The following is a 12,670-nucleotide window of genomic DNA, read 5'->3' as shown; positions in this document are numbered from 1 at the left end:
AAAGAACTATCAAATCCCTATTCAGGATCAGTAATGGGGAAAAAGAAGACCCAAGATTCTGTATAAAAGAACTGTTCACGACACTTATAATGAAACCAAGGTTTTTTAAATTATAAATCAATGTCTCATTCATGGGAATGCTACATCGCACCAGACCTCGACTAATGTTACACGTAGGCTGCCACCATGAACTGCACAAAAGTGATCCAATGGTGATGCTCTTTTTAGACTTTTCTTCGAAGAGTAGACACCAAGGGCACGATTTTAAAAGAAAAGTGTAGGTTCATCGGGGGCGGGGGGACAAAGAAAATCGGGTTTTTGAGGAGTAGGCAGGGATCCCGTTCCAACACAACGAAGAACGCGCACAACCCAGAGCTATCTGGGTGCGCATACCATTCCTGAACCCAGAAAGTGAAGTACTTGAAGTGTACATAAATCTAATTAAGGAGTGAAGGTAAACGATTTCAGCGCTGCCTCAACATGTTTCCTATGCTGTGTGAAACACACCATGGGAAAGTAGTCAGGTTTCAGTCGGCAGCCATTTTGAACTTTTAAATCCCTGTTCAACAGCTGGGGACAAAAGCTGCGTTATTGCAGCAGGGCACTCAGTTCTCTCAGACAAACCTTTGGCTGGGAGATCTTTGTGTTTAGACTGAAAATTCTTGGTTTCCACTCAGAATTGTTCTGTTTGCACATATTTACCAACTTTTCGGACCCCCTTAATCTGACACCATCAGGATTGGGGGGGGGGGGGGCGCGATGGCTCCATTCATCAGTACATCACCATCCTCACCAGGCAAGGCATGCACTTCCGCCACTTGTAGCTCCACAATACAGTGCTGCGCCACAGGCACCTGCACAAGAGCACAGAGAGGAACAACAGAGGGACCGACGTCACTTTTTGATCCTTCGATGTCAGCTTTTCCTATCATTGTTCTTGCAGAATTCACCTGCTCAGTATGAGAGGAACCATAGGAGGCACTACCCTCGTCAGAGGATCTACAGACCAAGGCTGAGCTTCTTGGACCTCTCTGAAGAGCAGTGCATATTGAGGCTGAGAGTGAGTTGCCAGGTGGCCACAGACATCTGCAGCCTTCTTCATGCCGAGCTACTCGCGGCTGGGTCTGGCGGTATCTCATTACCTGTCGCTGTTAAAGTGACCACTGCCCTCAACTCCTTTGCCTCCGGATCATTCCAGGGTGCCACCAGTGACATTGCCGGGGTCTCTCAGTCATCTGCCCGCAAGTGCATAAGACAGGCCACTGACGGTGTGTTTCGCAGGACCTCGCAATACGCTAACTTCCTCGTGGACGACCTCAGCTAGGCGGAGAGGGCAGTGGGATTCCACTCCGTGGCTGGCTTCCCACAGGCATTGGGTGCAATCCGAGCACCTCCACATGAGCCAGGACTGTTCATCAACAGAAAGAGAGATCACTCGATCAACGCTCAGCTCATTTGTGACCACTGCAAAAGATTTCTTCACGTGTGCTAGATTCCAAGGCAGCTGTCATGATTTGTTCATTCTGACTGAGTCCAACACTTTTTTTTATTCGTTCATGGGATGTGGGCTTCGCTGGCAAGGCCAGCATTTACTGCCCATCCATAATTGCCCTTGAGAAGGTGGTGGTGAGCCGCCTTCTTGAACCGCTGCAGTCCGTGTGGTGAAGGTTCTCCCACAGTGCTGTTAGGAAGGGAGTTCCAGGATTTTGACCCAGCAATGAAGGAACGGCGATATATTTCCAAGTCGGAATGGTGTGTGACTTGGAGGGGAACGTGCAGGTGGTGTTGTTCCCACGTGCCTGCTGCTCTTGTCCTTCTAGGTGGTAGAAGTCGCGGGTTTGGGAGGTGCTGTCGAAGAAGCCTTGGCGAGTTGCTGCAGTGCATCCTGTGGATGGTGCACACTGCAGCCACAGTGCACCAGTGGTGAAGGGAGTGAATATTTAGGGTGGTGGATGGGGTACCAATCAAGTAGGCTGTTTTGTCCTGGATGGTGTCGAGCTTCTTGAGTGTTGTTGGAGCTGCACTCATCCAATGGAGAGTATTCCATCACACTCCTGACTTGTGCGTTGTAGATGGTGGAAAGGCTTTGGGGAGTCAGGAGGTGAGTCACTCGCCGCAGAATACCCAGCCTCTGACCTGCTTTTGTAGCCACAGTATTTATATGGCTGGTCCAGTTAAGTTTCTGGTCAATGGTGACCCCCAGGATGTTGATCGTGGGGGATTCGGCGATGGTAAAGCCGTTGAATGTCAGGGGGAGGTGATTAGATTCTCTCTTGTTGGAGATGGTCATTGCCCGGCACTTGTCTGGCACGAATGTTACTTGCCACTTATGAGCCCAAGCCTGGATGTTGTCCAGGTCTTGCTGCATGCGGGCTCGGACTGCTTCATTATCCAAGGGGTTGCGAATGGAACCGAGCACTGTGCAAGCATCAGCGAACATCATCATTTCTGACCTTATGATGGAGGGAAGGTCATTGATGAAGCAGCTGAAGATGGTTGGGCTTATGACACTGCCCTGTGGAACTCCTGCAACACTCAAGAAGCTCAACATCCTGGATCTCTTCCATGCACCAAACATCCTTAAGGGCTAGCTCCTCGGGGACAAGGGATGCCCCCTGCACATGTGGCTGATGACACCTCTGAGGAACCCGATCAGCGAGGAACAGTGTTGATACGACAGCCACGTCGCCACCAGATTGGTCATTGAACATGTGATAAGACTGCTGAAGATGTGATTTTGGTGCCTCGATCGTTCTGGGGGAGCGCTTCAATAAGCACCAGCAAGAGTGGGTCACATTATAGTAGTGTGTTGTGTCCTCATCCAGCATTCACATGAACATTGAGGAGGAGCAGGAGGAGGAGGAGGACAAACCCACCGGCAGAGAAGCAGCTCACCTGGCTGCTCGTGAGGCCAAGGAGTCACTCATATGTGAACGCTTCTCATAAGATCAGAAAGTGAGAATAGTCCAGTCCTCACACCACCTGGAAAGAGCAGCACCAACACCAGCACCCCCAGTCACCACCCCCCGCTGCACAAAACAGTCCTGCAACTACACATACACCCACTGTAAAGTCACCCACTGGGTCGTATCAAGTCTTGTCTTTCGTGATGAAGCACATGAAAGGGCGCTATCACAGAAAGCAGTCAAGAATGGGCAAGACGTGGCAGTAGTGGTGAGAATGATAACATTTAATGTGACTTTATCAAAACACAAATATAAATGAAAAACATGACAGTCTGTTAAACACCCTTGTGCATACCCTTAGTGATCACAAAACCTTAGCCTTTCTCTTCCTACTACTTCTATGTGGTGTATCCCCTGTGGCTGCAGTAGAGTTAGTGGCAGGTTGCTCATGTCCATGCCCGGACTGCTTAGATGCTTTCGGCCTATACCCTCTGGGTTTTGGAGCCCGCGAGGGCCCTGCCAAAGACTGCTCTACCTGCACCTGTGCAGGGGCAGTCTCTGCCATCAGGAGAGGAGGTAGCACTGCGTGTACTGGTTGAGAGGGGGGGAACGGGTGAGACGTGGAAGCGCTTTGAGTGGCGTCCCCGCTTTCATGTCCCCTTTCGCCATCATCCCTCTCCTAGGCCAGGCCCACATCACTCCTATCACCCTGCTGGAGAACAGTTTGGAGGACACGGGTGATGCTTTGTCAGCCCAGTTGTAAAGTTTCTGTCTGCCTGTTTAAGGTGGCAGAATGTTGTTCACCCTGAGTCCGAACGGCTGTTGTCAGGGCCTGAATGGACTCATTTGCGAGCCGTGCCCGAAGCTCAATGGAGGCTAGCCTTCTCTCCCGCACTTACCTGCAACACTATCTTCAGACATTTCTGCAGTTCCCTGCGACACTATCTCAGATATTTCAGCAGTTACGTTCGACACTATCTCAAACAGTTCCTCATGTCTCTATGACACTATCTCAGAGATTCCCTCACGTACCTGTGCCACCATTCCACTAATGCAGGAGTTGGACTCCTCCATCCTCTGCGCTATTGTGGAGAGTGTGCATGGCACCTGTTTCAGTACCTCTCAAATATGCGGCTGTCCCTCGATCATTCTCCTTTTAAAGGATGGCCCCCAGGGTTCAGCATCTACGTCCTGCTGAGCAGACCCTGGAGAGGAGTGTGCCCACTGACACGGACTCTCCACAGCTGCCCCTGCCACCAGTGTCTGCTCGTGCTCATTTGTGTGTGGTGACTCACCAGGTGCCAACCCAACTAACTGACCGCTAGAACCCACCAAGGTGTAAGTATCTGCGCTGGTGGATGGCTCACTAAGATGTGACGCTGTGCCCTAAGTGGCCGGGAGCTCCTCTGAGGAATCGCCCTCTCCCATCACTGCGGTTGTTGAACAGAAGAGAACAGAAGGCAGTATGAAGCATCATCGCAAATGTGTCAAGTTGCGATGAGCATACTGAGGTGTTCAACATGCCAAGCATTGTTAACATCAATTTATGTTGTGTGTAATGAATGCTAAAGATGTGTCACCAGACGTTTGTGGGGTGCCGGTCTCAGCGTCCCCGACGGACAGGCACTCTGTGCGGTTGATCTCCAGGGTCTCCTCCTCTGCCTCTGTGAGGTCCACTATTTGTTGTGACCCCCCTCCAGTCCTCGCCCTCTTGCGTGCATTTTGCACTGTCTTCTTGAAGGGGAGAAAGTACAGACGTGTGAGTGAGTGATGGTGAAGTGGTCAGCTGATGAATGCATTGCTTTGGGTGAGGCTGACCATGGAAGAGGTGCATCAGAGAGTGAGTATGAGACAGAGACATCACATTGGATCAGGATTGGAGTGAGTGGTTGTTGGGGGGGGTACAAATGGGGAGGTGAGGAAATGCTTAGGAAGTGAAGGTAAGTTGAAGATGAGCATTAAGTGGGTGTGAGGAGTGATGTGATGGAATAGTCTTGGCAGTGCAGAATGAGTTGCGGGGGATGTTGGTGATGTGCAACACGGAATGCAGAAGAATCAGGAAGTGTACTCCCTTTTGCTGACCTAGTTAGGTCATTGAAACGCTTCCTGCACTGGACCCAAGTGTGGGATATGTTGCTGCTGCTGGTGACCTCCTCTGCCACCTCGAGCCAGGCCTTCTTGGTGGCAGAGACCGGGCGCTTCCTCCTCTCGGCCGGGTAAAATAGTTCCCTCCTCCTCCTCACCCCGGCCAACAGCGCCTCAAGTGAGGCATCGTTGAATCTTGGAGCAGGCTTGCCCCTGTGCTGCTCCATTGGGTCTTCTGGCTCTTTGCTCCAGCAAAATTCATTGGAGCAATGACCCTTTATATCTAGATGCTCCAGCTGACAGCAGGTCATGCGTGTGCGCAGTCTACCCACTGCGCAGCTTTCGGATGGCGAACCTGAAAACAGGATTAATTTGCGATCGCGTGGAGAACGGTAAGTTTTTATTATTCGGGTTATCCGTGCGCTCGTTCACCCCCAAACTGCCATCCCACCACCCTTTTAAAATCGTGCCCTAGATCTCTGCCTACTCTCCACAGCATGGTGGCTGAGATTGGGAACTGAATTGAGTGCAGGACTAAATTAACTCCCATCGCTGTGCCACAGCACACTTAATACAAGGAGCATGGCAGATTTAATGGAAACTCAAAATGTCATGGCTAAGCAAAGAATCTGTATAGTTTTGAATACTTAAAATAGGTTATCATAAAGTTATTTTTCGAGGGGTATCATGATTTCATCAGGTTAGTCAAATAAGATTGAAATTGTAAACAATTTTACAACACCAAGTTATAGTCCAGCAATTTTATTTTAAATTCATTTTAAAATAAAATTGCTGGACTATAACTTGGTGTTGTAAAATTGTTTACAATTGTCAACCCCAGTCCATCACCGGCATCTCCACATCAAGATTGAAATTATGGGTGACCACACTGCATCTTAGGGAATTGTGGATACTTGCAAAATCCACAGTGACAAATGTTTGATTAAATGATTTACGTGCCTATGTATTTCACAGCAACTGAACCATCCAAATGTAATAAAATATCTTGCATCATTCATTGAAGACAATGAACTAAACATTGTACTGGAACTGGCAGATGCTGGAGACCTTTCCAGAATGATAAAGGTAGGAATTTAATGTTCTACAATCTTCCCCCACCCTCTTGATAGTAAGCAGTGACAAAGCATTTTGCATACTGTTGTACCATTTTCTAATCCCCATTCTCGTGAGTATTATTAAAGATGTTTTAAAAAGTGTATGATGGTATAAGGTAAAGACAACAACATATTAAAGGGGAGCGAATGACTTGGGAGAGTACTTTTATTTTCAAAGTACACCCCTCCTTTTTTTGTAGAAGAAACGAGAGGTGTAGAACTAGGGGTCATAGTCTCAAGATGAGGGGTCGACCATTTAGGACCGAGATGAGGAAAAATTTCTTCACTCAGAGGATTGTAAATCTTTGGAATTCTTTACCCCAGAGGGCTGTGGTTGCTCAGTCGTTGAGTATATTCAAGACTGAGATTGATAGATTTTTGGACTGTAAGGGAATCGAGGGATATGGGAATCGGGCGGGAAAGTGGAGTTCAGGTAGAAGATCAGCCATGATCTTATTGAATAGTGAAGCAGGCTCGAGGGGCTGTGTGGTCTACTTCTGCTCATAGTTCTTGTGTTCTTAAAATACATTTCTTTCATATATTAGTAAAAATGTCAATTTTATTGCCAGCTTGGAGATCCTTGAGTAGTTTCTGTCCTTAACTGACTGCTTCATTATGTAGGTGTTATCTTTGTTATTAGGGTGGATTGAAGTATCTCTCATTACTAAACTCAAAGCTTTAAGCACAGAGCTTGGTGAGAGTTGGGTGAATCTACTAAACATGGCACCGTGGAGCAAGAGGCAGTCCAAGAGGGGGAGAAGCAGAATAGAAAGGACGTAGTCATCGGGGATAGATGGCATCCTCTGCATTCGCGACCAAGAGTCCAGGAGGTGTTTTGCCTACCTGGTGCAAGGGTAAAGGATATCTCTGAGCAACTGGAGAAAAACTCGGAAAGGGAGGGGGAAGATCCAGTTGTCGTGGTCCATGTTGGGACCAATGACATAGGGAAGAAAAGGAAGGAGGTTCTGCTAAGAGAATATCAGAAGTTAGGAACTAAATTTAAAAAACAGGACCTCACTGGTGGTAATCTCGGGATTACTTCCCGAGCCACCTGCTAATTGGCATAAGGATAGACAGATCAGGAAGGTGAATGCGTGGCTGAAAGACTGGTGTGAGAAGGAGGGGTTCCATTTCATGAGACACTGGCACCAATACTGGGACAGGAAGGAGCTGTACCACTGGGATGGGCTCCACCTGAACTAGAATGGTTCCAGTGTCCCAGCAGAAAGGCTGAATAGGGCTATAAACTAGTAAGACAGGTGAGGGATCTGGGAAAAATAACATAAGTCTGTTGATAAAAGAAATAAGAGATGAGAGTAAAGGTCAGACCAAGGTAAGGAACAAGGGTAACATAAATGGTCATGGAACAAATACAGTTATAGAACATGAGTACAAAATGACTGTTAAAAATAAATTGAGTGGAACAATTATTAAAAGCAAATGAAATTGCCTGTACAACAATGTGCGCAGCATCGAAACAAAACGGGGGAACTGGAGGCAATCATTTATAGCGAGGAGCCAGGTGTAGTAGGGATAACCAAAACATGTCTATGTAAAGAGCAGTTTAAATATTGCAGGATATAATGTATTTAGAAAGGATAGGGACGGAAGAAGAGGGCGGGGTCGCTGTACTAATTAGAGACAACGTAATGACAATGGAACAAAGGGGCATAAGGAAGATTAAGGTAGAAACAGAAACCATATGGATTGAGACAAAGGATAAGAAGGGATTGATCACATTAACAGATATATTGTACAGACCACCTAATAGTGGAAGGGAAATGGAGGAAGAAATATGTAGGCAAATCTATGAAATGAGTGAAAAAATTGAATAATAATCATGGGAGATTTCAGCTACCTCCAAATAAACTGGCAAGAAGAGGTAGGGAAAGGGGAATGGAGTTTTTACGTGTGCACACGACTCCTTTCTTACCCAGTATGTGAGAAGCCCCTCAAGAAAGGAATTGCTGCTGGATCTAGTAATAGGAAATGATACAGTGCAGATAAGAGAAATAAGCAGAGGGGAACATCTAGGCACTAGCGATCATAACATAATAACATTTAAAATAATGAGTGAGATAGACATAAGTAAGACAAAGACCAAAGTGATAGATTGGAAAAAGCTAATTTTATGGGGATGAGAATGGAACCAGGGAAGGTAAACTGGAAAAAAAATGTAACAGACCAAGAGATAGAATTGTAGTGGGAAATATTTTAGACGGTGATCAGTGGAGTTCAGGAGAAATACATTCCTCTTTTTAAAAAAAACAAGAACAAACTAGTCAATAATGAAACACCACGGATGAATGAAGAGATATGGATAAAATTGAAACTAAAGAAAAAGGCCTACTCTAAGTACGCAGACAATAAAGGAGAGGATGACAAAAGGGAATATGAAGAGGTTAGGAAAGAAGCCAAAAAATAATTAGGAAAGCAAAGAGGAACTACAAAATTAAATTATCAAAGAATATAAAAAGAAATAGTAAAGTATTCTACAGACACATAAATAACAAAAGAAAAATCAGGATAGGGATAGGGCCATTAAGGGGTGCACAAGATAAACTCATAGGTGGGTATGACATTAGAAGAAAGGATCAGAAAAGATATAAAGACATTTAAGATAGAAAGGGGGGCGATAATTGATAAACTAATCAAACTTAGAGAGGATAAAACCCCTGAGCTGGATAGATTGTATCCGCGCATATTAAAAGAAGTTATAAATCATTAGAAAAAGGAATAATTCCAGAAGACTGGTGGACAACTAATGTTATTCCTATATTTAAAAAGGGAGATAGAACAAGTCCAGGGAATTTTCCACCAGTTAGCTTAATGTCACTGGTAAGAATCTTTACTCAAAGATGTAATTGAAGAACGTCGAGAAACCGATAATATTATCAAGAGTAGTCAACCTGGATTTCAGAGGGGAAAGTCATGCTTGACCAACCTTATTGAATTCTTTGAAGAAGTAACAAAGAGTAGACAAGGGTAATCTAGTAGATGTGATATATTTGGATTTTCGAAAGGCCTTTGTTAAGGTACTACATTGTGGACCCATGACTAAGGTCAGAGCATGTGGAGTCCGGGAATGGGTAGCAGAATGGATAGCAAACTGGCTACAAAACAGAAAACAGAGAATAGGGGTTAAGGGTAGCTACTCAGACTGGCAAAAGGTGGGAAGTGGTGTTCCACAAGGACCGGTGCTGGGACCGCTATTGTTCACAATTTACATGAACAATTTGGACTCTGGAATCGGAAGTACAATTTCAAAATTTGCGGACAACACCCAATTGGGGGCTGTAGTTAATACAAAGGAAGAATGCGTCAAAATGCAAGAAAACATCAATAAACTTGCAGAATGGATATATAATTGGCAAATGAATTTCAATATGTGTAAGTGTGAGGTGGTGCACTTTGGTTGGAAGAATAAGGAGCCCACGTACTGCTTGGATAATAAGAGGCTAAATGGGGTAGAAGATAAAGGGATCTCGGGGTACAGATACACATCGCTAAAAGTAGTGATGCAGGTTAATTAGGCCATAAAAACGGCAAACCAAGCACTGGGGGTCATTGCTAGAGGGATAGAATTGAAAAGCAGAGAAGTTATGTTAAACTTGTATGGGACCTAGTTTAGATCACATTTGGAGTACTGTGCACAGTTCTGGTCTCCATATTGAAAAAGGGTATAGATGCATTGGAGAAGGTGCAAAAAGGATTCACAAGGATGATACCAGACTGAGAAGATATGCTTATCAGGAAAGGCTGAGGCTCTTTTCTCTAGAAAAGAGAAGGTTAAAAGGGTTTGGTAGAATAGACGTAGAGAAAATGTTTCCGCTTGTGGGGGACGTCCAAAACTGGAGGTCATAAATATAAGATAGTCACTAATAAATCCAATAGAGAATTCAGGAGAAACTTCTTTACCCAAAGAGTGGTAAGAATGTGGAATGCGATACCACAAGGAGTGGTTGAGGCAAATAGCAGAGGTGCATTTAAAGGGAAGCTAGATAAGCACAAGAGGGAGAAAGGAATAGAAGGGTATGCTGATAGGGTTAGATAAAGTAGGGAGGGAGGAGGCTCGTGTGGAGCATAAATGCCAGCATAAACCAATTGGGCTGAATGGCCTGTTTCTGTGCTGTAGACTCAATATAAACGTACTTCTCCTGTCCCTTCCCCACAAAAAAGAACTTTTAATGATACTTCTACTGAACCATGTAATACCCCGAGGTAATTTGAATCTAAAAGGTCATGTGGTACTATTGTTTTTAGAAATTTTATAAACTCTGTTATACATTGTAGAATTTCCCCCCATGGCATTTGATTTTTAGCATGATCAATCAGAACTAGGTGTTCTGACTATAAATGAGTTGAAATGCAATATACATTTGCAGTAGTGCTGGCACAGACCACACAAACTGCTTCGTGTTTTGTAAGCTACCAAAGTTTATTTTTCTCATTTGCTGTAGTTTGTTCATTTTTGAACAGACACAAACTGCAGACATGGCATTGACCCTATCTGGGGACTTTTGTAAGTAATGTTAAGGGACAGCTTTATGTAGAGGTTTCTTTTGCCAAATGGGGAATTGCCTGTGGAATAAAGAATTCAATTCATGTAAAGAGCTAAAGGTGCTTATCTGTCAGATTTACTGTAACACTGTTCTCAGCACAGTTAATAACACTTGTGTGCTCCCAGAACTCACTCTTCATGTCACAATGAAGTGGTAGCATTCATATGTGTCCTATAGATCCATTTGACAGCTGAAATATTTTCTTTCCCCCCCCCACAAGCATCCCCGGTCCATTCATACATAAAATCCATGATGCAAGTGTTAAGACACTTCTTAGAGATGGCTCTGATGTGAGTTCCAAATGGGAAGAAAAAAAGATTCCATTCACCAGACTCAAGGCAGTTAGCTCACGAAGGCAGCAAATATCCTCTCTCTTGTTTTAAAAAAAAATTCTGTAGTATTGAGCAACATTAATCAATTAGTCCCAATACTAATCTTGTAATAATCTCAGTCTTACAGTAGATTAGACCAAGGTTTGTCCCTGATATAAATTCAGGATTACATAACATCATGAGAAATTGGAACAGGAATAGGTGAGACAGCCCCTTGAGCCTGCTCCGCCATAACTGATCTTCTAGCTCAACTCCACTATCTCGCCCTATCCTCATATCCTTTGATTCACTTACAGTCCAAAAATCTATCGATCTGAGTCTTGAATATACTCAATGACTGAGCATCCACATCCCTCTGGGGTAGAGAATTCTAAAGATTCACAACCCTCTGAAGAAATTTTTCCTCATCTCAGTCCTAAATGGCCGACTTCTTACCTTGAGACGATGACCCCTAGTTCTAGACTCTCCAGCCAAGGGAAACAGCCTCTCAACACCTACCCTATCAAGCCCTCTAAGAATTTTATACATTTCAATGAGATCACCTCTCATTCTTCTAAACTCCAGAGAATATAAGCCCATTCTATACAATCTCTCCTCTTGGCACAACCCTCTCATCCCAGTAGTCAATCTAGTAAACCTTCGTTGCATGCCCTCCAAGGCAAATATATCCTTCCTTAGGTAAGGAAACCAAAACTGTATGCAGTACTCCAGGTGTTGCCTCACCAGAGCCCTATATAATTGCAGCAAGACCTTCTTACTCTTATACTCCAACCCTCTTGCAATAAAGGCTAACATACCATTTGCCTTTCTAATTGCTTGCTGTACTTGCATGTTAACTTTTTGTGATTCATGTACAAGGACACCCAAGGATTAGATGATAATTATTTAAATTTGTTAAATCCACAATTTGGATTTCTGCAAAACTCTCAAAATACATAATGTAATAATGGACTCGTTGTGCATATGCCTAGTTTTGGCACATTAGTGACTATCTTAATACTTAGCTGGGTATGTTAAAGCCCAAGCTTTTAATCTGCGATTACCTAATTATGAACTACAAGTCATTGTGGAGGTTTCACTTGTGTCGTTGGTCATTTTAATGAACTTAATATTAAGATACCCGTAAAACTAGGCTGCTATAAAATGTCACCAGGACTCCAGTAATTATAGTAACAGTAATTAAAATCTAACCTATTCAGCAATGTTGGAGTAAAAGTTGTTAAAAATTCTGTGTAGGAAAAGATATGTAACTACTGCAAGGTAATTTATTTTGAGAGTAACTCAAGACATTATTAACCATATTTGTGGATATCATTACTGAATTTTTAATTGCATTTCAGTTATAAAAAATAAAAGCTTTACTTTTTAAAAGGCTTACACCAGTCCAGAACAGTGTTACTGATTTTTAATGTATTGAAATTGATGTCAAAGTATCACAGTAGGTACTGCACAGGTGGAGGCCATTCGGCCCATTGTGCCTGTGCCAGCTCTTTGAAAGAGCTATCCAATTGGTCATATTCCCCTACTCTTTTCGCTTCATGTCCTTATCCAATTCTTTGAAAGTGGCAGGACAAGTTGATAAGACTGTTTTAAAAAAAAAAGCATACAAAATCCTGGGCTTTATAAATAGAGGGGAAGGTTTAAACTAGAGTGGCAGGGGGATGGGAACC

The 12,670-nt window shown here is 44.0% G+C and overlaps 1 protein-coding gene across 4 annotated transcripts in view; it reads left to right on the top strand.

The window, feature by feature from the left end:
* nek7 (NIMA-related kinase 7) overlaps positions 1 to 12,670 on the top strand; it is a 188,522-nt gene that overhangs the window by 117,224 nt on the left and 58,628 nt on the right. For all 4 annotated transcript variants that reach the window (XM_067990628.1, XM_067990631.1, XM_067990629.1 and 1 more), the window contains exon 6: positions 5,967 to 6,077. In XM_067990628.1, coding sequence (XP_067846729.1) covers positions 5,967 to 6,077 — 111 coding nt within the window. The remainder of the gene's footprint in view (positions 1 to 5,966; positions 6,078 to 12,670) is intronic.

Source organism: Heptranchias perlo, chromosome 9, assembly GCF_035084215.1.
Source record: "Heptranchias perlo isolate sHepPer1 chromosome 9, sHepPer1.hap1, whole genome shotgun sequence".
NCBI classification, from domain to species: domain Eukaryota; kingdom Metazoa; phylum Chordata; class Chondrichthyes; order Hexanchiformes; family Hexanchidae; genus Heptranchias; species Heptranchias perlo.
Note: the sequence above shows the minus strand (reverse complement) of the source record. Positions and strands in the feature narration are given on the sequence as shown.